This window comes from Cheilinus undulatus, linkage group 17, assembly GCF_018320785.1.
Source record: "Cheilinus undulatus linkage group 17, ASM1832078v1, whole genome shotgun sequence".
NCBI classification, from domain to species: domain Eukaryota; kingdom Metazoa; phylum Chordata; class Actinopteri; order Labriformes; family Labridae; genus Cheilinus; species Cheilinus undulatus.
In genome coordinates this window covers 22,012,033-22,037,214 of record NC_054881.1, presented here as the reverse complement: position 1 = coordinate 22,037,214, position 25,182 = coordinate 22,012,033, and the positions used below count along the sequence as shown (strand labels likewise).

Sequence of the window (25,182 nt, the reverse complement as noted above, 5' to 3'; positions counted from 1 at the left end):
GGATGTATCGCAGAGATAAATATGTTCTTGTCCTAACATTTTTGGAACGTGTTGCTGGTATCACATTGAGAATGTGTCTATAATTCCTAAACCAGAATAAAATGATCAGTTTGAACATTCAATTACTTGTCATGGAAGGATTTGAAAATCAAAGTTTCCTCTTTTTATTGACATTTTATATCATGTCCAAACTTTTTTTTTGGAATTGGGACCTGAAAAAATCCATAGCATGGCTTTTAAAGGGCTGCTATTTAAAGACAAATAGGGCCAAAGTGTGCAACATAAAAGCCTGTTTTCCTGATGGACATAACAGCTTGGGCCAAGAGGTCTGTACACAGGAAAAGTCCATTATCACTCAGAGTAATGGAGGAGGGGGTGACTTTGGACTCAAAGTGGAGAAAAAGAAAAGAAAACAAAAGAGAAAAAGATGACGCACAGGGTACAAAGTGTTTTCTTTAATGGAGCCCATCAATAATGCTGAGCAGAATGGCTGTATTATCAATCGTAGACGTTGGACAGAAATTACAGGCCTTTTTCCTCCTTAAGTGCATTTTTTAACAGACTTTGTATCAATGTGAAACAAATGTTTGGCTAATCACATCCTGCAACTTTGGAGCATACTCTCTTTTGCACTCTAGCCACCGAGAGGAACCCGCAGCCAGACGGGTGCGCTTGTTTGATATAAACAGACAGCCCTTGTGGCGAGAGGTTTGATTAGGAGGAGGCCCGCAAATCCCATTAAAAGTTCATTTGCAGCTCGTTGGGTGTTTGTTTGAAGACAGGAAGAGAATCGAGGGTGGAGGGAGGAGGCTCCAAGTTTGTTGTTCGTGGTGTTGTTTCCGTGCCAAATTCTGTTTATGCACTGATGGTTAAAAAAAGAAGTCAACCAGCAAAAAACAAGTGATCTTCATGCCAGCAGAGACGTTTTCTTCTATGTGAAGCTTTCAGGCTGGAAAAGATGCAAACAATACCACCTAAAGTCACTGTGTAAATGTCTAATAATCACTGTGTATCTCTTCTATTCTGTCCACTAAATACAGAACAGAAGTATCAAAAATAAAACCTGGGATTTTCTTTGCATCAAAGTCATCCTAACAGCTCCTTAGTCTTGGCTGCTAGCTGTTTGTCGATGTCTGCAGCAACGTTGTCTGACATCTGCTGAATCTGTCAAGACAGAGAGAGAAAAAAAAAACTTTTCATATACATTTAAGGCTTAATTTTCTTCTTCTGTATCACAAATATTTTCTTTATTCATTCTTCCTTTGTTTGTAATATAAATAATCACTGAAGGCATGCCTTCATGATGTTGAGAGTACAAAAAAAAACAGAATAAATACCAAAATAATGAATAAAAATAATGGCAATAAAAACCAGTCGGCAGAAAAGTTAGTAACGATAGCTTTAAAGAGAAACTGGTAGGTTGAATACACCAGCGATTCAACTTATATGAAAATATTTTAGAAAGATTTTTTAAAGATTTAAACACTACAGTGACTCCTGGAGTTTCTATATCTGTTTTTATCTCCACTTTGAAAACGGACAACCAAATGTGACACCACTGCAGGGAGCTACTCTGATTTTGACAAGGTTTACCATTGACAAATATGGATCTAGATGCCCCACTTATCAATGAGGTGGAGGAGAATATTTTTTCTTATGCATATGAAGGCCCAAAGGCTTTAATTATCAACCTGTTAAGATCCAAAGTGATCAAGAACAGTTTAACAGGATTGGGAGAATTAATGGGCTAATTTATGTTAATGTGACAAGAACCAGGAAAGGAAAGCACAGACTTTGTAATGAGTAATACGATGATAGAGTCATACCTAATGCTGTGTTTTTTTATAAGATTGTTATCACATCTAAAATGACTGAACACATCATTAAGGCAAATAGTTAGTCTCTCAGTGATATACATTGCATTTTTTTTTTAAATAAAAAACGTAACTTTAACAGATAAATATCAGAAAAGCTGTTCACAGTAGCTCTTCTCGTAGGTGCTGCAAGCTACCTTGAAAAGCATTCTGGGATTGACAGGAAGGCCACTTTTTACCTCTTTTCTCCCTCATTATGAGAACTTCATCCATGAAACAGAAACAGAGATTTACTGTTTTTCAGGGACATGTTATGAAGTACAGTTTTTGTTGAAAAGGCTCCTCTAGCTTTGGAAACTGTTGGAAATATTTGAAGTAATGAAAGCACTAGACCAAAAATATAACATGAGTTATCATTTTTAAATAATGAAGACATTTCAGTGTAAAAATCTGACATATTGTACCTTTAGCCAACGACTTTTTTAATTGTGTCCTGTTAAAGTGTCAGTGTCTATGGCTCAATAGAATAACCTGTACATTAATGATGATCAACTGGCTGCCCGGGGACCACATCAGGTCTCCTATAGCTTCCCATCCGGCCCCCAAAAGGTTACTAAATTCATCAAATATGCAGAGGATAAAAGATTTTGTGGATTTAAGGGTATCTTGTGCCTTTTAATCTCCAAAACTCATAAATCAACCCCAAATAAGATCAATATTCCTGATATTTTTAGCAAGGATGACTTAACATTTGATTAGTTTTATAAAAATTCACCTGCCAGTCATTATTAGAAAATATGATGCATGATAAACACGTACTCAGCAATCCAGATCTGATTAAATCTGCCATTTTCTGTCAGTTTTCCACTTGAAATACATTTTTATCTGCCTAAAATCAAACAAAAGGCCAGTTTCCAGCACATTTTTTTAACCAATCACAGCACAGAATATAAGTATTAAAGCCAGTGGAAAAACAACATGACAGCTCCAGAGATGTAGCTTATATTGGTGGGAGCAGTACGAGCAGGAGCTCACATCATCGTTACAGCCTGAAAAATTATATATATAAAAAAAAACACTGAAAAAATACTGATACAGTAATATGATTATATATATTAATATATAATAATCAAATCTAATAATATAATTTTATTAATAATTATGCAAATATGTTTATATTAATTTATTTTTATTTTTTTAAAGTCCGTCCCTGCATTGTCTGGGCTATATCATCTGCATAAATATGGTTGTTAGAATTTTTGATAGCAGATAATACTATTTATCTAAACTATAAACAAAAAAGGACCCAGTGTTGAACCTTGTGGAACCCTCTTTTTTACTAGCTAAAATACAATGATCCATAAATCTTAGGTTATTATTTGAGGTTTAATTTTTATTTCACAGATGCAAAAGGTGTGACCCAGGACAGTCAGGCTCACTGTTACATCTTTACTTCTCTGACATTATTGTCAGCAGGCTCCTTTAAGAGGTGCATGAATGCACTGTTGTCCCTTTACTTTACCCATCTCTACCTGTTTTTCTATGAGTCGTATCGTGTCCTCAGAGTTTCCTTCCTTTGCCCTTTTCGCCTTTGTGACAGCGTTGGATCTCACTTTCCTCAGTGAGTCTTTAGCCTTGTTGCTTAACTGTTTGGCCAGCTTGGCAAGGTTCTCCCGGTGTTCCCGTGTTACCCTGCAGGTAAACAGAGAAAAGAAGACAGAAAAAATAAACAGCTGAATCTGTATGCAGATCGGTGATACATGTTGCATGTATTAACTTTGCTTTACTTATGCCTTAGGCTTTTTAGTAACTCCTCTTAAACCTGGATAGAAGTGATATTTAGTGATAGTATCAGACACCAGACATCTAGGAGAATAAGTTTAAACCAGGCTCAAAATTGACCAGACCTTCGAACTGCTTTCACAGACTTTAAAAGAAAGGGTTAGTTGGTGTGTAGTGTGCATAGAAACACACAACTGTGCTGGCACAAAATGATTTCTTCTAACTTGTTCTCACTTGTGCAAATGAGACTGTTAAGGGCTCGTAGGTCTGAAGTCTAATCATTTTAGCATCAGTCATCTAACAACAATCACTTCCCGAGGTGTAAGACCAGAGCTGAGACATCCGTCATCCCGACAACTTTGCATTCACTTTGCATTTGTTAATCACTCAGAAAATCCTTCTTCCCATTTTCACACCCTTTTTTGTCCTTAATTGTTTTTTTTCTCGTTGTTTTTTGCCTCGGGACTATTTGCAAACAATCCAAGTGCAGCGTCTATTTACCACAAACAATACGGCCTAATTACTGATTCCAGGGCCAATCAAGGAGCGCCTTCTCTTTGGAAATGCAAATGGAGGCTCGGAGCGTGCCGAGACTGATTGCAGGGGGAAAAGCAGTCTGACTCTTGTCTCCCTCCTCTGCCAGACAAACACCTGCTGCTCCACATACACACATGAAACACATGCTGGTATTTATACACCAATACTTACATGCACGTGTGTATAAGTTAAAAAACTAATTGTATATACACAGTCTGTGCTAGTGAATGAGTGACAAATAGGTTGCTGTGTTTGACTTGGCAGAAACAAAGAGAGAGAGCAAGAGAGAGAGAGAGAGAGAGAGAGAGAGAGAGAGAGAGAGAGAGAGAGAGAGAGCGGTATAGACATAGAAAGAGTGGCCCAACTTGCACATTGTTAAGTTGGGGGTCTCTATAAGGCTGCAAATCCAAATAAAGGTTCATAAATGGCTCAGCTATACGAATGGTTTCTACTCTCTCCTTTTTAAGAATGTCACCGCACACACAGACAACGACGCCACTAGCTTAGCAGTGTGCTTAGTGAGTCCACTAATCATCATATTTCACTCAGACACTAAAGAGCAATCAGATAACCCAGCTGTCATCTGTTTGTGTTGGTGTGATTAATGTGAAGCACAGTAAACAGGGAAAAGGTGTGTTCTCTTCTCTCTAAGTTTAATGTCTGTAATAAGGCAACAAGAAGCAAGTGTACTCTTTAGCCTGTCTGTGACTTTAATACGAGCTGTAGTGACTCGTATTACAATGGCTCAAACGACTGTTTACAAGTGTTTTTTAACTCATGACCCCCTCGTTTATAGTCCACTATGATTCAAAAAAGCGGGCTGTGGTGTTTAGCGTGGTTAGAGAAGCTGTTATATAGAGTGACAACAGTCAATGTCAACAGCCAGACTGACTGTAAACACAGTGCTAAAGCTAAGTTGAATCAATGATAGGGTACTTCCGGCCAGGCCTGCCCCCAGAATTGGCTGGGCCCCTGAAAAACCCAGAGAGTAGGCTCTCAATTGTTGTCATTTGGTAAGGATATCATAGCAAGTGTGTTGGATCAGTAGCACTGGTGCTAGCATCCTGGCTACCTGTTCCGTCATTTTGGAGCTGAAAAGTGTGTCAAGCTGCTTCTGGGTTCTGAAGTTCAAATTATTAATTTGTGCCACTTTTTAACCTGTTTCCCTAATTTCTTCACCCATTTTTGCCACTTTTTGCCAGTCTTTAATCCTTTTTCACTACTTTAACTTGCCATTTTTTAACATGTTCGTCACTTGCAACTCTTTTTGATACTTTTTTTTGCCACTTTTAACCCCTTTTCTCACACCCCCTTTTTGCATTGTAGTAACCACTTTTATCTCATTCATTTCTAACACCCTCCCACTTCTTTATCTAGCCATTTTTGCATCATCTTTGCCATTTTAACTCCATTTTTGATACCGTCTGACCCTTTTGCATTTTCAACACATTTTCCCACTCTATAGCCCCTTTCCACCATATTTTCACTATTTTTGTGCCACTTCTAACTCACTTAGGCCACTTTTAACCCATTTTTGCAATTATCTAATAACTTTTATCATAAATATGTCTCAGTTCCTTCTACTTAATTTTATGACATCTTTATTTATATGCACATCATGGCTTAACTGTGAAGTCTGACTTTACTTTTCAAGTGGTTTAATCATTTTACCCATCCAAATTGTTAGCATTACAAAAGAAATCAGTTTTAAGAAAAATAGTTCATGATTATATTTTGGAAAAGGCGATAATGTACTACTGCATAAATAAGTAAAATCCATTTTGTTGCTTTCATAATAGTTACGGTTCTAGTTAAATATAAGATATGGTTATCACAGTTTAACTTTACATTGGAGCATGATTTGCTGGCCTCCTCACTGCCCCTCATTTGGGTGGGCTCCAGAAAGCTCTCCTTTTTATCCCCCCTTTTGGACGGCCTTGCTTTGATAAATCCTTCACCATAAAGTCTTAAGTTGTTGTTTTGCTCGAGTGTTTTTATTGTGAATGCCCACCTCAGGAAATGTAGTTTTTTTCCAGTAGCAGCTTGCATTTTTATTTCAATTTGTTAGTTTAAAAACTTCACATTTGTTGTTTCTTGCTGCAGTACAGTCCCTAGATATATCCTGTAATCCTGTTTTGTTCAATCATTCTTATTTTTAACTTATTTGAAGAGTTTTTTGCATATTTTTGTAGATATTTGTTATTATTATTTTTTAACATAGTTTCTTTTTTTTCAGTATTACATTTCAATTTCAAATATTCAGTTTGCTACAGTAGCCCTGTGCTTCTGTTGGTTGTTAACAGTTGTTGCCACCATATTTTAAGTTGCACTGCAGATTCAAATATTTGAAAACATGACATTAGTTTCTGCTAAAAAACCATCAAAAGTCACTCAAAGGTTTGTGAGGCATAAAAGAGGTCTTCCTGAATAAAACTCTGAAAATAACAACAAAAACAGATGAAAATGCTTGAGAAAAAAAAACACACATTCACTTGTTGATTGATCAGATTTCACTGCTGCAGTGAGAATACAGGTCAACTGATAGTAAAATACAGGAATCAGGAGAACATATAAAAGTGAATGAAAGTGCCTCCATGATGAAAAGCGTTCAGAGCTAGAGGCAGTTTGTAAAAGTGCGTGTGGTTATGTGTGCATCAGACAGACACTCACTTGGGAACTGGTATCTTGATCATGGTCCCGTCCACATCGGGGTTAAGGTTCATGCTGCTCTCTCGGAGGGCCCTGCTGGCGGCCTCTGTGGCCTGGGGGCACACGAACACACACAAACTGGTGTGAATGGAAACACAGCACAACAACAGCAGGTAGTGGCCGAGCTCCAGCTGGCAGTCATTAAGGTGTTGTGGTGTGTATCTAGCATGCATATGTTTGGGTGGGGAGTATTTGTGTGGATGTGTGCGTCTCTGGAAGCCGAGCGGTGTGGAAGTGCCTCGGGCCACTGTCAGCTCTCGGCCATGTGGGAGAGGACTGAGAGGTTGCAGGGCAGGGCGTCGACCCACGGTGACCTCACAGGACAGTCTGCTCGCGTATGATGCAAGGATACACAAACACCCACAGACACACGTGTGCTTTTAAGGAATCCTGAACAACTTGCTTAATCCAAATAAAAAAAAAACAGCTTTTGTGTTGTTAAACAAGCTGAGAGAAGGAAATCATAACACAGTGATAGGATTACAGATGCAGGTGTAAAACTGTGATCACTTTTCTTTCACTGCGGTCAGATTTTGCACATGGCCCAACAATTACCCGATGTGAGTTGAAAGGGACGCCTTAATTATCTGGAGGTTAACCTGTAAAGTGGGAGGCAGGGCAAACACATTACAGTTTAAAATCAACTTTAAATGCATTGATAATGAGCTGGAGTGGATAGGTTGAGATGATTTAATATGGTTAAGAGAAAAAGCAATCATGAAATTCACCGATAAAATTCGATTGAAATGTTTAAGAAATTGAATCATAATTTTTGAAAAGTTAATACATTTGTGAAATATTGGAAGAATCTGGTAAGAAGCAGGCAGACTGCACTCCTGCTGTCACTGAGTTATCGCTGGTTTAAAGTCAGCAGGAACTCAACACCAGTCCCACATTTGAACACCTCTCTAGTGTCAGCTTGAAACCACACTGTGCCTCTCTAACATGTCATCATTTGAGGATTAAAAAAAACATGCGGTGAATCGTGTTTTTAAAATTATCTGAAACACAAAACACAGCTGTTGTTGTATGGATGTGCACATATGACTCATAACTACACCAGCAAGTCTGAGAAAGAGCATTCTGGCTCAAAATTCAAGGAAAAGTGTCCACATTAAGAACAGAACTGAACATGTATGTTTCTACTCTTTATAAGGCAACAACCCAAACAGAAATAAACAGTAAGAATAGTCAGGTTAATTCATTTAGACAGTAAAAATGCATAAAAACTGACTAGAAATAAGAACATCTGCAGAATATTTCCTTCTCAGCTGTTGTCTAGGATGGGTTCAGGAAAAAGTTGGAAAGACGGCAGCTGACACTGCACCGACAACATCTGTTGTCTTTTTAAGGGATGAAGATAATCAGAGGGAAACGCAAATTTGAATGTTGTGTTTTGTGAGTTAACAAGCATCCAGTGTCAGTGTGGGCACTGCACTGGTGAGGCAGCTGCACTCGTAACGGCTGAATTTGACCTCAACACACCATACTGCATGATCAGATAAAGACGTTGCTGGCAGTTTGAAGTGCTCACCTATAGTCACAAAATATTTTAATAAAATCAGTTAATAGTTAAGAGTGTGTTATATTTAAACAAGGCAATTATTTCTCACTAAATGTGAACATTTGACCTATTAGAGGCCTGGATATGCATGTCATCGATGAACTTCTGCTCTAGGCCATTTCAAATGCACTTTTTAACAGTTCTTTATATCAGTTCATACTGTTGTCACAATATTGAACAATGTTGGCACATTAATTATTTTTCTCCCATGATGTAGGCCAAAATTTGAATCATTCTTTTTTTTGCAAGCTGTTGGAAAAACATGTTTGTAAGTGACTCAGGGGAACTACCAGCACAGTGTTGTAATGTGTGAAAGATAAACATGTAACCCAGTGATTTAGCACAATACTTAAATCAAGAACATGAAAACAGCAGAGCTAAAGTTTAACAGTGTATACAAAGCCTCTGGTTAGATAATGCATTAACAGACTTAAATTGTCCTGGTCATTTGGATACCAAGTGGTAATTAGGGATGCACAAATATTATGATATCCATATCTGCAGAGATTAGCTAACAAAATTTGTTATTGTGATATTTACAATCGATATACCAGCTGTAAACATTGGCTGTATAAATGAATAAGTTGGTACAAATTCAAATTCCTATATCCCTAGTGGTAACCTTTATGCTTTTGGTGGATGCACTTCAATATGCATTGAAAACTGATTTATATCCGATACCTCAGATAATCCAGATTAGATTAGCTGTGCAGAAGCATCGTATGCTGTTGTGTAGACTGTTCCGTCAACTGACGTGATCTCTGTAAAGCTTGAGTAGTTCTGGAAGTAAAATCGACCATTCATGCTGCTGTAGTATGAAGCAATTTATCCGCAAACTACAATGTATTAGAACATCATTTAAAATGTGAACACTACAATTAAGATAATTGTTAAAAAAATACATTTATGGTTTGAAAGCTTGAAAATCTACCCCCAGCACAAATAAAAGGAATCCCAATGGATTGTGGGATATGTCATTCCTTCTTTGTACCTTTGTCATTTTCCACGTTTTCAAACACAGTTTTAAATCGAGAGATTTCAAAGGAGAATTTAAGTGGTGAAACTTACTTTGGTAACCAGAGCCACCAAAAAGTGTGTGGGCACTGTAGAGCTCTACTGTGATAGTATGAAGAAAGCAATGGGAAATGCAGCTCTTTTTATAGATCTCGACTATTTTTCCCAACTCAATAATAAGACCCAATCTTTGGCTAATCATTTGGTGCTATTTTCTCTTAATGTATCTTTGAAACAAAAAAAAGTTAAAAATGGATACAGTCTCTCAAACAGGTGCTGCTTCCATTACTCACATAAAGAGTCAGCTCTTAGAACCAGCTCGTCCATGAACAACACATAAAGCAAATTGACAAGAGAACAACAAGTCTTGAATTGAGTTGGCATTTCAGTTTTCTATTTAACCAGCACTGCAGAGGATTAATTTGCTCAATTCTTTATCACTGTGTCCTTTAAAAGCATATTTATGACAAAATGGGGGAGAAAAGCTGCAAAGAGGCACCACTAGCCTGTAGCTTGTGTCTAAGTTGCCCCCATTCCTTTGTATTGGCAGTGGCTTCACTGCTCACAGCATGCATGGATACCAAGCCATGGTAAGAGCACAACAGAAATGATGTATGGGCTGTTGTTCAAAAACCAAGTGGGCAGCTGAGTTCCTAACTCAGGTCATTGCTGAAGACATATTGTTAGTGTGTAATATGGACACATGGACTAAAGCGCAGTAGTATCTTTAGTATCTGAATGCCCAAATGGATCATAAATGCATTGTTGAACCAGGCTCACAGATAAAGCCAAATCTTTTGATTTACTAATAAAAACAAAGTCACACTCTTCAACTACTTCTGCAACCACATAACATTCCCTTAGCTGAGTTTTACAAAGTCTGCTCATGTGTAATGTTAGGGAAAGAAGCATTACATTTCCTATTTTTTTTTAACCCCCTTTCTACTCCACTCTCCTTTCTTGACAGCTCCTTCCAGCCTTTTCTGCTGTGGGAAAGAATATGGCAGCGAGATTAAAGGAGTTTATTTGTGCATATTAAATTAATTCATGAGGTTTCCTTTTCTTTTCCTTTGTTGAAGTCATCCGGTGCACAGGCCCTCTGCTTGCTCTCCCTTTTGAGTGTGGGGTGATAGATTCAGCAAATACCTATGTTTGATTGTTCTCAGCATCAAATTCATCACCATTTCCTCTCTCTCTCTCTTTCTTCCTCTCTCTGACGACCGCTCCGGTTGTTTAAGAGAAACAAGGCTGTTTTTTTCTTTCTTTTTTTTTTTTTTAAAAAGGCAGTGCAGGATCTGGTTAATATGTCGGAAAGGAAGAGAAATTACACCAAAGTTTCACATCAAACACTTGACGGAGAGGTTCAAAGCAAAGAGGAATGCATGTGCATGAGTCTTGGGATGCTTTAACACGCACATACACGCATGCATCCTTAAACACGCACACATTAAACTGCCTTCTGATGTAAGCTAGTTGTTGTTAGTTCCAGTGTTTCTTCCCAGGCTGCTCTTAATGAATGAATGGAAAACAATGGCAGGGCCTCTGGAGTGCCTGGTAATGGATAGGCATCATTATAAGCCTATTAGCTCTGGGTACTGACGACTCACCTCTGTGTGGGTAACGTAGGACATGACAGGGTGGCATGTGTGTGGTCTGTGGTCGGACCTTCTGGGAAGGCAACAGACTCACTGAAAGCCTGATTCAGGTGGAAAAACTAGGTTTCAAGATTAGAGATGCTGATAAAAACAACGCTGTATGATGATTTGCATGTTTGGCGCTAAAAGGAACGAAAGTCAAACAATATGATTCAGGTTCAAAACAGGTGAACGGCAGGAAAACAGGAGGTGAAAAGGACCGTTGTTAAAGCTCTTTTTTGTTGTAAAACACATGTGGGTTTCCAAAAAGATGAAAAGAGTCATTTTTAAAGTCACTAATGCTCAAAAGGTTTCCTGAGATGGCATTGTTGGTCGAAAGTCAGCCCAGAACTTCAATCAAGACTCCTCGGGGGGATTTCCTCTGGCTCATTATAGAATATGATACTGATCTGACAATATGTTGCTGCCTCGTGTGATGTCGCTACATTATAGCTAGTGCCAAATAATGATATGTTCATTGTATAATTGGGAGAATAAATTAGAGGAAGAGGAAGACAGTAGGAAAGGAGATGAAGAGTGATAAAGGGTAAAACCAGTGACGAATCCAAGTGAATAAATACATCAATCCTGCACTGTGCCATTTAGGAGAATTTCTTATTCCTTGTTTTATCTGATTTTGTGATGTATCATTGTGTGGTTGTCTAGAAATATATCAATTACAACAGAAGTATAACTCCAGAAGTACATTTGGTAATCATCCTTCTTAGTAAGAGAAACACAACTGTGGACTGCATTACCATCTGGCACCCGTGGCCAGTGTGATAAGGATTGTAGCCTCTGTATACGGCTAAAACACTCCAAGCTCAACCACACGGCAACAGCATCACGTTGTAATATGACACACAATTTACAAGATGTGCTATAAGAATACACAAAAATGACTGAGACTTCATTCACTTAATATGGATTATTTTGTGCCCATTTTGTTAGATATGGCTCTCTTACACTCTGCCATTGTTCAAAATGATTGATGAGGAATGGCTGTCGATCAGTTAAACAAGTGGTTCTCAGCCTTTTTTCTGAAAAGCCCCCCCCCCTGTTTGTGTCTAAGAAGAGGTGAGGCCCCCCAGGACCCAAATGAAGGAAAAAAGTGATACACTGTTGTCAATTTTATTGTTTTATTGCTAAAACACAAAAAAATGGGTTGACATGTTTTTCTTACCAATATAACTTTTAAACCCTTAAAAGAAGTGTTTCATAATAATTTTAGTTAATATCTGCTTATCTAATTTTGACAATCTAAGAGAAGTCAATGCCTCGTGTCCCTTCTAAAATCTCTGGTGCCCTCCCTAGGGTTCCCAGATCCAAGGTTGGGAACCAGTGGTTTAAAGGTCATGTCTGTATTGGCATGGACTGTATTGTGCTTGTATGCATTGATGGTGCTTCCATTTTCAATCCTTATTTCTGGAGCACACAAATCACTTATTGCAGTTAAATCAGGTGCAGAGGACTAAAGTTTTGACGCACACTTCTTCATCAAACTCAAAACGATTGGTTAGAAACATATGTGCATGGCATCTTCATTGCATGTTTTCCTGTTAATTAGTAAAAAAATCATAACAGTGCAGTATCATTGTTATTGCTGGCCACGTTTGTACAAATCATATTTTATTGTATGATATCGTGTTATGTAATATCAAAGAGCATTGTACCATATTGTATAATCCCAAACTGTATGACATCACATTATTGAAAGATTTTTCAATATCTACTACACAAGTTGGCACTCAATACGTCTATGTAAAGCCCTGTAATATTTATGTATAACTATATGGAAAAAAAACAACATTCAAACTATATTTATACTCTTCTTCCCCTATACAGAAGAGGAGTATATACAACACTAGAACTACCGTCTACGAGGCTGGCGTTGAGTCAAGATGTAAGGCTGCTGTGTTTTCTGCGGTAGAGTGATTGGTAGAAGTCTTACAAGCAAGGATAAACACCAGGTCTGATGATCTTGACCTTTGACCTCTAAAATCTAACCAGGTCATCCTGGAGTCAGAGGCGATATATGCAAAGTTTATAGAAAATCACTCAGCAGATATAAGGGTGGACAACCTGAGAGTACGATTCCTCCAGGGGCATAAAAAACCCTAATTCACCAGTAAATCAGCTTTAAAGCTTTTTAGAGCAAAAACTGAATTTTAAACTGCTGAGTGCTGAAAAAAGCACACTTAAGTTTTACAGACCACCAGAGAGTTGAGACTTTACTGAAGTTTTTCTCCACAGCTCTGATTAGTACAGTGTTGTATCATCCACGAAGGAGCAAAGGGAGAAAAAGGGGGAAAAAAAGAAGAAAAATAATCCGTTCCTTCCTAACCTGGGGGTAAAATGAGGTAATTTCCTTTTCTGTGACAGCTCACACGCAGACATAACCACATCTCAGAGTGTGCACATACAGAGTTCATGTTGCTATCTTTCAGCCCAGAACAAAGGGCTCAGCGAGTGATCAATCAATTAGCGTCTGAGAGCGGAGGCTCAGGTTTCATTTACACAGAGATGTGGGCCTATAACTCTGCTCTGGATTGCTTAGCTTCTGAGAGGAGCATCTATCTGTGGATTACTATTATAAAGCTTTAAGTTACTGCGTGCTTATTGGTATCAGACAAACAGATAACAGAAGAGTCTGTGCTCTTGTTTGGTTATGTGCATTGATATGACGGTCTCACCTCTGGGAAGCTGCTCATGTTGACTAGAATGACCTGTGGTGATTTCATGGAGATCTGACCCAGCTGGTTGAGAGGGAACTTCCCACCCTGAGTCGTCACCACAATGTGATCCAGAGCTCCTAAACAAACACAGATACATGTCATTGTTTATTTACTTGATTTATATACATACACATTTGATTTAGGAATCATCTTACTATGGACATGTGCAATGCAATCACACTGATTTTTTTGCATCCTCACTTCTGCAGCTCATTCTATTTATAGATAAAGATTTTTTTAGCATCTGTATGCTGCTATAATAAAAGTTTAACAGGATGCATTTTGAGATATTGGACTTTAGTCTAAACTCTGGCTAAGTCTAGTTATATTTTTATTTAGGCACACCCTTATATTACAATTATCATGTCTACAGAGTTTAAGGTATGATCTGATATCCACTATTAATTAAATTTTTTAAGATTTACATTCTGAAAGATATCGTTATCATGATTTTCTTAGCTTTTCACCAGGAATGCACTAGTATTTTGCAATTTTATTAAAACTGATAGAAATTGGGAGGATTTAAATTAATTAGACAAAATTATATAATCACAATAAGTTTTCAAACAACAGAGGGTGCTAACTAACCTTGGCTTCTTTGTGCTTTTTTCCCCTTGTGGCCACGTCTAGGGAGGTTGTCTTATAGTCTTTACCTTGAACATACTTGTCTACAATTTTCTTTCTAATCTCCTGGGACAACTGTCTCTTTAGCTTTCTGTGGTCTATGATACCAAACAGCGCAGTGGCTACTTTCCACCCTTTAAATAGGCCGACTGACTGATTACAAGTTTGAAGACACCTGTGATGCTAATAACAGGACACACCTTAGCTTAACATGTCCCTATGGTCAAATTATTTTCAATCTTTTCTAGGGGTACCATCAATTTCCCCAGGACAGTTTCATTAGTTTTTTTAATATTTCTGTTGAATCACAATTCAAAAGCAATGTCTGATTTTCATTAGTTAATTTTGAGTACATTTTTATCCTTAATTACTTTTGTCTGTTTCATGTTATTTCAGTGACCATTGTGGGTTTTTCTTTCTTTAACGGAAGGGTACCAAAAATTCTGTCCTTGTGTGTGTATATATGTGTAATAGAGGAACGGACACTTTTTATATCAATAAAGATATTTCTGTGCAGAAGTTCTACATTATGTATCTTGAAGAGGTTTTCCCCCATTGCTGCTCTAAAGAACTTATCATAAATTTAATGAAATAAAAAAACATACATTAGAAACCACTTTACATAAGAAAGTATAAGTTATATTTATGAAGAAAACAAGGGAAAATATTTTTTTGTTCTTATTTTTAGAGAAAAGAAAAAACAATAATATTTTTCAAAAAGGTCCACAGTCTTATTATAAAAGAAATCTGTAAAATAACATAATAAGATAACATGTTAAAATCATGGTATAAACCCTGTATTGTGATTCACATGGTATCACAAGCTGAGTACATCATGAAATCACTGGTTTTCACCTCAAGAAAGTGAATAATAAAATACATATTATGTAAAAGTTGCTCAACACTCTAGCTTTCTTCTGGTGACATTTTCCCAAGGAGGCAAACATATACTAACTCTTTCTCACTGTGACAGACAGATTATGAAACAAAAAGACAGATAAATAAATGTGCAGCAGCAGCCACAAATATTATGAGTAAGTAAGGAAAAAACATCAGAATCCTCTGTTAAGAGTTTCCATGATCTATTGTCTCTCTTCACTGTCAACACTTTGAGAAAATGGCGCGTAATATTGCCAACATGAGTTGACTTCTGTTTGTCTCCGCCTCCCTCCCTCTCTCTCTGCTCTCCTCCATCTGGCTAACCTCAGACGCAGTTGTTTCCTCCTTCCCCACCTCTGCCTTACATCACCCGCTCTGCGCTCACCCACAGGGGGGACTGTGCTGGTGGTGTATGTGTGTGGAAAAGGAGGGGGGGTGAAGGGGAGGTAAGCCAATGGTGTAATTTTCCCTGTGCGATCAATTTGTCATCAATGGCAGAAAAGAGACTGACCAATGCGATATTAAAAATAAATGGCTTGGTTTTAAGTGATGAAGTGGAGACCGTTGAAAAAAAAAAAGACGTTCCTTTTGGTGCAGTTTGTCTAGCTGTGTTTTGCCTATAAGCAGACCATTTCTTTGTCCGTATCTGAGAACCTCTGCCTGTCTCTGTTACCTGAACACCTACACATCAGATGGTTCATTAGGAGGCAATATGGATGGAAAGATGGACATTTCTGAGACAGAGGTGTCTGTTGGGAGGAATCTTGGGAAAACAGGTGGGATATACTATAATAGCAAAGAAAGAATAATTAAAATCCACAAAATTACCAACTAAAAATACTGTTTTTGGTTAGAGTTACTTAAATTATAAGGCCAAATGATTCAAAATTTCAAATGTTGTGAGTGTACTCTTAATCAATGCTGAGTGTGTAATCAGCACTGACCACACAGAGATGAATGATAAACAGAATCAATGCTGTTGTAGCCTGATTTGACAGTTTTACCACTTTGGAAACCAAAGGTCTGTCAGAAACATTTTAACAAACAGTCGCCTTGATCAGCAGAAATGTGGGTAAATATGTTTGGTTATTTAAAGGACTCATAAATGTGTCAACACTGGTGGCTGATCCAGTCGGAGCCAACTTTAGCTAGAAATATGACATATTTGTTCACCATAATTGCTTGATTTTCAATGGCTTGTAAAAGCTTTTTCGGGTGGCTTTTCTCCCTGTATTCAAGAGATAGGACGGTGGATAAAGTTGGAAACTTGGGGGAAGCAAGAGGGGAATCACATGCAGGGAAGGAGACACAAGATGGCTGTGAACTTGAACCACCCACTTTGAGAATAGCCTCTGTGCATGGGGTGTCCTGACATGAACCACTGGGCTACCAATGCGTAGACTGAGCGGCAGAAGCCACAAAAAGAGAACAAGTAGCGTTGAATATTTTCTAATGATTGTCATAGTTTAAGAATCACATGGAAAAAGTGCTTGCACTTGCAATCTTTGTAAATAAGTCCAAAGACAGTGCTTAATTGCTCCCCTGCAGTTATTTGTGTGAAAATACGTTCCTTTCAATGTAATTTGCCCTTATGCATTAAGCATCTAGTTGTGAGGATGGAACAGCATGGCATACACAGAGTAAAGATTAGCCTACTGTCTGCGAGAGCTGATGGAAGTGGGCTGCAGTTTTTACGGCGCAAAAACTTTCCAGGGATCAGAAAACAATTCCACCTCAGTTTGACATGAAAATAAATGATGATAAATGATGTGTAAATAGGGTTGGAAAAAATCAGAAAAGAGTCCCACTCAGGGCTCTAGTTTTATAAAATGGAGATTGTACTGTTTCTAAACATGCAATATCAAAATGCAGAGATGTCCCATGGCAAATAACTTCAGATTTGGTTAAACTCAAATTAGAATTGCTGACTAAAAGATGAAGAAACTGAGAAAAACTTATATTGAGCACTGACTGTATAGTACAACATCACAGCAGCAGCAGGCAAACTATGTGAAGTTAGTCTGCAGTGTTGCTAACATTAGTGCTAGCATTCCCAGCTGTTGATTCTCTTTGCAGGTTAGCGTCCACAATCCTGAGTTAAATACCATCACAAACACGCTTTGGTTAGTGACTATAACTTGACACAGGGAGCGCAGAAATGTATCCCCATTTTCCAGATCAAAATTGTGGCGAGGTGCTGCATTACATATTAGACCTAATGTTTGACCAGGGTTGTGGGCTTTAACACCAGGGGAAAACAGGATCAGCAGAGCCAGCAGAAGTGCAGCCCTGTGTATGGGTCTATATCTGATTGTGAGAGTATGTTTTGCCGTGTGTTGTTTGTGCCATGCCATCTACAGCTTCTGCAACGCTGAAACCCACTGTGAACTGACAGATGGTGACCTGTAATATCACACTGTTGGTGTATTCATATTAATTTCTTGGGGTGTAATGACGGTAAAGCTTCCATTCAGGAAGTATATGGCAAAGATACCTAGTGAGATGAAGGACACTAAAATGAAAGGACTGCTTTCAATCACCTGTTGTTCTCAGAATTCACAGTATATAAAAAAATATTAACCCTAGCAGCTTTGGTTAAGCTCTAAAAACAAAGTTTTTTGGAAGGTTTAGCCTATGTTTTTTTAATTTGTCCAGAAATTAGACCTTATCTTTAACTTAGAAACTCTAGAAACTTTTAAAAAATGAAGCGCATTCTTGATCATTTCCCAGCATTTTTGTTGTTGCCCATACTATCTTCCAAGTTTTTTTAAATTTATACACAGCTACTATATGAGAAAACATTACCAGTCTTTGACTAACTACAACACTGGGTACACAGAAACGATCATTTCTCTATGCATCTATGACTTTCACCTCTACGTTTGCTGCACTAAAACAAACATATGCACGCTAAGTTGCATTTAAGGAAGAAAACTACAATCCATACAGTCACATCCACACGTATGTACTCATAATCTTAATGAGAGCCAGATGAGCAGCTTGTGGAACAAACACACACTCACAGATTCGGACAACTGACGTAATTTCATTCCACCATCTCATCTCTGCTGTCAGCTCTAAGTCCTGCTGCCTCCCTGGATTACTGTGCAGCTGGACAGAAGAGAGGAGGATGGAGGGATGGAGGAAGAAAACAAGGCGGGTGACAGGATGGAGGGAAGGAGACAAAAAATGACCAAAGAAACAGAGGGAGGACAGAAGGAGCTGGAGGGAGGGAAGTGCTCTTTTGCCCTGTGAATAAATGTTTCCCCGTGGGTCAGTACCAGATTTGAATATGAAAGCATGGACGAACATAGGCCAAAATATAAAGCTGGGATTAATTGGGGAAAAGAGTAGTGTAAATTATGGAGGAACAGGGAGTGTCAGGAGACTGACAAGGAAATTGCTGAAAGATGACTTGTGAAAGAAAAGGAAAAGCTAAAGAATTAGAGAAGTGAATCAAGAAAATTGAAGCAGTTTGAGGAAATCTATCACAAGGAAATAAAAGTTTGAACCATAAATTTGAGAAGCTGAGCATGTTGTGAGACAAAGTACAAATCAGATATGAGAAAAAGCAACTTTCATCTGAGAAGTAAAAGTCTGAAGTGTGATCCGAGTGGCTGCCTCCTCCCTCGAGAGCTTCCTATACACGCCTTACCTCTGACTCGTCTGTGCTCAGCTCCTACGAGCGAGAACCTTGAGGCAAAGCATCACAACCTGGATGTATAAGGAAACAGAGGTCATGATGTTTGGGCCAAGGTAAGGTCACACTCTGGCTCACTTTAAGCCCTTGGGTGCTTTATTGGATAGGTGTAGACAAACACCACGTTTAGACCATGCTCTAACAGGGAAAGGGTAGAAGCTTTGAAAAATACTCGGAGTGTGATTGGATGAACGTTCTGTCACATCTTTACGGACCAATAAGAGCAACAAAACATGTGACGTAGCCGCTATCGAGATGCGTGTACGCAGCTACTGAGGAATAATGTGAACCATGGCATCTATAGACATGTAAGTACTCGACTTTGGTCGTATTTGAAAAGAAAACAACTCACTTCTGTTCTTTGTTCTTCTTTTAACGAACAAATGTCGTCAAGTTCTGATAAAACTGGCGCTTTAGCAACATCGGGCCTGAAAGTACTGCCCCTCGTTGCTGATTGGTCCTGTCACTTTCTAACTGGGCCCAAACGGTTCAGACGGGAACTCTGCTAGATGGATTTGCCAGTGAGAAACAAGGAAACGGGCATATCCATCTGCTTTACAAGGTTAATTTTTCTCTGATTATCCCAAATAGTTGATGCAAATGGCAGTCAGTATAATTTTCAAGTCATCAAACGTTAGAGCATAATTGATGTAAAGGAGTAAAGCTGTTTAAGACATTGCTGGCCTCTTTGCTCATGGCTGATTGGCTCTGAAACATTTGTATTGCCAGCAACTTCATTGCATACAGTATGCAGGGATATGATGCCTCAGTAAGAGTGCAGGGGTTGGAGGCAGGGATAAGAGGCAGGCAGGTAAGTGCTGATATCAGGTCATCACTGACGATGGATTGTTGGTGCATCTTGGTATCCAGATGCTCAAAATGGATTAACAAAGAGAACCCCAAAGAAGAACTTATATGTTTTTCTAAAGGATCCCAAGGGGAATGCAGTTGAAAAATAAAACTGTGGCATGTCATTCATTCATTTTTTAAAAGCTTGATTGTTTTTGTAATATCCATGTTTCCTCCTGTGACTTCCTGAGCTTTTTTGTATTGCATATCGTTGGTGTGGACGGCCTGCTGCTGTGGATCCACCAGAGTCAAATTACTACAGCTATTACCATTATCAGTCTTACATCTATTATCATTATTTCAAATGTTAACATGAATCCAAAAGCAGTTTGACTCTGACTGCTATAATGATCATTATCAGTCCTTCACATTTCATAGTCTTTATTGTTGTAGTGTTAATCTTGGACTGATCAAATTTTCCTTGGAGGAGGTTTTCTTTGCCACTGTAACTATGCTAAATGCTGCTAAGGGGTCATGGTGGATTAATGTGGAGCCTCTGTAAATAACATAACAAAGAGTATGGTTTAGACCTTAGTTGCAACATTGCATACACACATAAAATACCACGATATTGGTAAACCAAAGCAAAAGATGTGATCTGTAAAACAGACGATTAAATGTGTGCATCGGTTAGCAAACTCTTACCAATATGGCTGGCTTGTTTGATGCATTTTCATTTATAAGGCGCTTTGACCATTAATGGGTGATTATGAGCGTGCAAAGGGAGGAACAGGAGGATGATCTATGCGCATTTATTTCCAGGTGGATCCAGATTCATAAAGGGAACACTGAATAAAGGTTTGTGACTCTGGACGTTTTTTGACACATGCAAAATTCTGTTTTTTTGGCACACACAACTTACATAATCTATACACCATTTTATAAAAGGGACCCCAGATCTTTTAAAAGTGTCTTGACTTAACATTTATTGTAAATTGATGCTTTAAAAATTAAAGGTTGATAAATGGATTATGCCAATGATTGTGTCTCCAGGAAACCAGATAATGCCATCAATTTCAAGTCTAAAAGTTTGATTGTGATATGATTGTCTAAACTGACCATAGAAAGGTTGGTTCGGAAAGTCTATTGGTTCTTTCTTCCTCTTGGGATTGCACTCTGTCATAATGCCTTTCAGTTGGGAGGACCATCTCCCTACAAGAATTTATAACTCAAAGCAAACTGTTCTTCTCCTTGCCTTTAAAGTGGCGTAGTCTTTATGTTAAATGTTCAGCAAAGTTAAGAAAATAAAGATTGATGCAAGGCAAAACAGTCAGGCAGATAACATGAGAGTCGCTCAAAAAAGAAATAGAGGTGACTTAAATACCTGGCGTTGTTCGGATGCTGAGGTTGCGTGTGAAGTCATCTTTGAGCGCACTCAGAACAGCCATCATGTCCTCCTTCACTTCATCCAAACTGATGATGTCTTCCACCAGAGCTGCATTAATATTCACCTTCGCTGACTGGCCTTTTGACTTGGCTTGAGAGAAGAAGAAAAGCAGAGAGTTGTATCTAAGACAAATAATCATGTAACCTGTGTTCATTCCAACAGAACAGCAGAGGATGCACTCACATGAACTCCAGTCTCACATTCTCTTCACTCACCTTTGGACTTCTTTGTGGCATACAATCTGGAGCAAGCAGCAGGTAAGGGGCCAAGATTCAGAGGGAGTCGGCTGACTCTGGAGGGGGCTATGAGGGGAGGCCGGACCTGTCGTATGAGGGCCTGACACAGCAGGGGCCGCAGCAGGTTGAGCTGATTTAGAGCCATAACTGTCAAGAGAAAAAAGTGAAAGAGGAATTAAAAATGTGCTTTATGGATGTATTTCAAAAGGATCAGAAATGGCTCTCAGATCAGTTGAGAGGATTGTCAGTCATGTAAATGGAAATGAGGTAATGACTCGTATCAACCAGTAGGAGGTAGGCCTACATCTTTTTCTAACCTGTAACATTACCATAGTATCTCCTTCACTTCACAGCTTTGGGATACTTATGTGCAGCAAAAACAAAATATACAGCTAAGTCAGTGTGCTAACTTTTCTTTACATTACATTTATTTTTAGAATTTATTTTAAGTTGCAAAGAATCAAGAATGGTTTTCCTGACATTATGTTAAATAACTTCTAAAGTTATCCCTTTTTTCTATGGAAGTCCTAAGAGGACATGCATCTACAAGTTTTGTTTTACATGATTTTTCTGTAATAACCTCATTTCTGTGGTACTCTTGTCCAGCTTTTCATTACTTTAGGATAACAGTTCTTATTTTCCTGTAATACTGAGTTGGTTTAGGTTGAGATGTCAAGTCACTGAAGTCAACTTTTTGTTGTTTTCAAATTTGCTTTATAAATACATTTGAAATGGATTGGAAAATTATTATCTGGAGAAATGGAATAAAATACATTTCAGTTTTTACAAGTACTTAAAAATAAAACTAACAAGAAAAAAAGAGATACAGGCATGTATATAAATAGATGTTTATAACTTCGATTAACATATTTAAACAAAAAGGGGCATTTAGCAAAAATATGACTTACACTTCCCTAAATAATCCTAAAATGTGTTTTTCAGAAGACAAGGTGTGAAGTTGATCCATTCAATTATATATGTATTTTCCATATATTTAAAGTACTGTTAGTAAATTCTAGCTGATCATGAAACTGGCTGAAAGTAACTCTACAAAGAAACTTAACATGCTGTCACAAAATATATCGGGCCAAAACAAAGTCTACACTCATCCCACGCACGGTTGTTTGGGAATTCCTGAAGAGGAACCTCCCTTTAAAAAAAAAATGACACAACAATATAAAAACCAACCGCTCCTATTGACTCACCACCTCCCACCTTGCAAACTTCTCTTGAGTATGAACTGTGTCAGTGAACCTCAGCGTACACACACAAGCACAGACAAACGGTGAGGTTTGAAGGCTCACAGACACAAACAGACACTAAAGCCCGTCTTTCACAGTCAGTGGCTGTGAACAGCTCACAGTGTGCTTTAGCATGACTGACATCCTTCATTGACTGCTGTGAATTTTTAGCTGTAACCTGTGAGAGGATACAAAATATAATGAAAGATTAAAGACAGCTTGGCATAAAGCATGTAAAGATGAAGTTCAGATGTTCTGTATTCTTCCAGAAGAGGCCACCTATGAGTCTAAAATATGTCAGAATCCGCCTTAAATAATCTACGCTGTGTATTTATTCTGTAACGGTAGAGTGGAAAGTTCTTTTCAGGCCATGTAAAGCCAAAAAAAATCACAAATACAACACTCTCAGAGTTTCAACAGTTGCAACAGCCATGTAACAAAGTTCCATCCCTGGTTTTAAACCAACATTGTCCTAAACCAAAATCCAAACATGTTCCAAAGGCAATATTTAGGCTACACACATTGCACTACCACCTACAATACAAACCCATAACATGAATCCACGGCTGGCAGGTTTCCTGACAAGCTGATATGATACAGCACTGTGGCAGAGCAGATAAGGGACGCTGACGGATCTCTTTAGAGTAGAAGTGAAGCAGAAAAAGTGAAGCACAGGTGTTCAGTGGGATACTGTAGCCTGCCTCACATCCTGTGGATTTCACACTCTGCAGCAGCTGTGGACACACCTCTTCTTCTTCAAGAGGCAAAAGCCAGCTGGTAAGCCCGCATGAGCTCGCCTCTGCACATTTTACAGAGCAAAAAATAATACAGCACTCTATCTGATCAGATAGAGTGCTCTGTGGTATATCATAGCACATTTATGTGAAAAACACTCGAATTTACCTGCCTATGAAAAGAAAGATGGCAGCTCAATTAAACCTCTGCTGGACTTAGAGTGAGTCATTTACAGTTTTATTTCTTTGCATTTGGACTACTGCAATTCACTTATGTCAAAGATTAGCATGCCTCCCTTACACATTTACAGATATTTCAAAATGCTGCTGCTCATCTTCCAACAGACATATGAAAACATAAGCACATTGCCCCCTCCTGGCTCCCTGTTCATTTTGGAGTTTATTTTTCAGTTTTATTGTTTGTTTTAAAATCTTTAGATGAATCAGCACCTCAGGAAATTTCTGACCTCTAAAAAAATCTTGAGATCCATCACATCTGCTGAATAGCCTGGTCCTTTCATCCCAAAGATAAGGTCAAAAACCCCTAGAAATATTTCTGCAGTGATTCCTAAATTAAGGAACACGCTACTTCTTTAAATAACATCTCATATAGCTTATCAACTTTGAAAACCATGAGAGTTGTATGGTTTCTGTCCTTTAAACACAAAGAATGATGATAAAAAGAGGTCTGTTTTGGTTCTTCCTGAAACTTAAATAAATGTATTAATATGGCCAACATTTATGGACGATATAGGCAGATACTGACAGCCAATATATTAGTTGTAATTATCACCATTATTAAATTTTTTAGCTAGTATTTGCTAATAGTGATGTCATTGTGCATCCCAATTAATAACTGTATCTTTTAAGTGGTTTACTTGCTTTAATTTGTTTGAAATTTAAAAGCATTTTATATGTTTTATTAATTTTACACTTCTCATTTGTGCTGTAATGAATTACGTATTTTTTTCTGTGCTTTTGTCATTGTGCAACACTCAAAGATATAATTGCTTTTAAAATGTGCTATGTAAATGAAATGAATTGAAATGGATAACAAGCATACTGTTCAGACAAAATTTGCACCCAATTTATGGCTTATTTAACCAAAGTAACATATAGAAAGTTGCTTAGTTGCACTGATTTAATTATTAGTCAAATTAGTTTATGATAAAAAAAAAACGTTTGCTAACGTGTAGCGTCGAAAAATATTAAATATATGCACTTCAATAAATGCAAATGACAAAAGTGTTGAATTATTGGTATTTTATATACAATAAGTCGATTTTATGTGGTTGTATATGGGTGCAAGTTTCAAATAGCACGCTAGTTTGCCAGAAAATTAAAGAATGTCAATATAAGTTTGAATTATTCGTAATATTACGTAAATATTAAGCAATAATTCAGTGGCTAGAGCAGCAGTGTGAAGGTCGGTGCGATGGGGAGACCATACAGCGCCCTATCGTCCTTTTCTTCGCATTCAAAAGAACAATAAACCTTAACTACGTAGATACTAATGTTAAGTCTGGTATTAATTTTTATCTGAGAGCTAAAAAAGAATGTAATACCGTCAGAGACATACTTACTTTAAAGTTTATTGTCCTCACGCAGGCATGTTAGCTCGGGAGAAGCCACATTTGACATCTATGTCATCATCATGCGCCGAATCCATTTGTTTGTTTGAAATAGTTAAAAGGGCATACCGAATGAGCGGGTTTTCATCGTGAATCTCCTTCTAAGACCTAG

At 38.0% G+C, this 25,182-nt stretch overlaps 1 protein-coding gene across 1 annotated transcript; it reads right to left on the bottom strand.

The window, feature by feature from the left end:
* Positions 1–440: 440 nt before the first annotated feature.
* On the bottom strand, positions 441–25,149 carry mrrf (mitochondrial ribosome recycling factor). The gene is made up of 8 exons (XM_041811813.1): positions 25,023–25,149; positions 21,444–21,611; positions 21,166–21,318; positions 13,748–13,866; positions 6,804–6,895; positions 3,347–3,506; positions 1,064–1,164; positions 441–949 (listed from the first exon to the last, which is right to left on the bottom strand). The coding sequence occupies exons 2-7, from the start codon at positions 21,607–21,609 to the stop codon at positions 1,087–1,089; spliced, it is 768 nt and encodes a 255-aa protein (XP_041667747.1). The 5' UTR covers positions 21,610–21,611; positions 25,023–25,149; the 3' UTR covers positions 441–949; positions 1,064–1,086.
* Between the last annotated feature and the right edge of the window lie 33 nt (positions 25,150–25,182).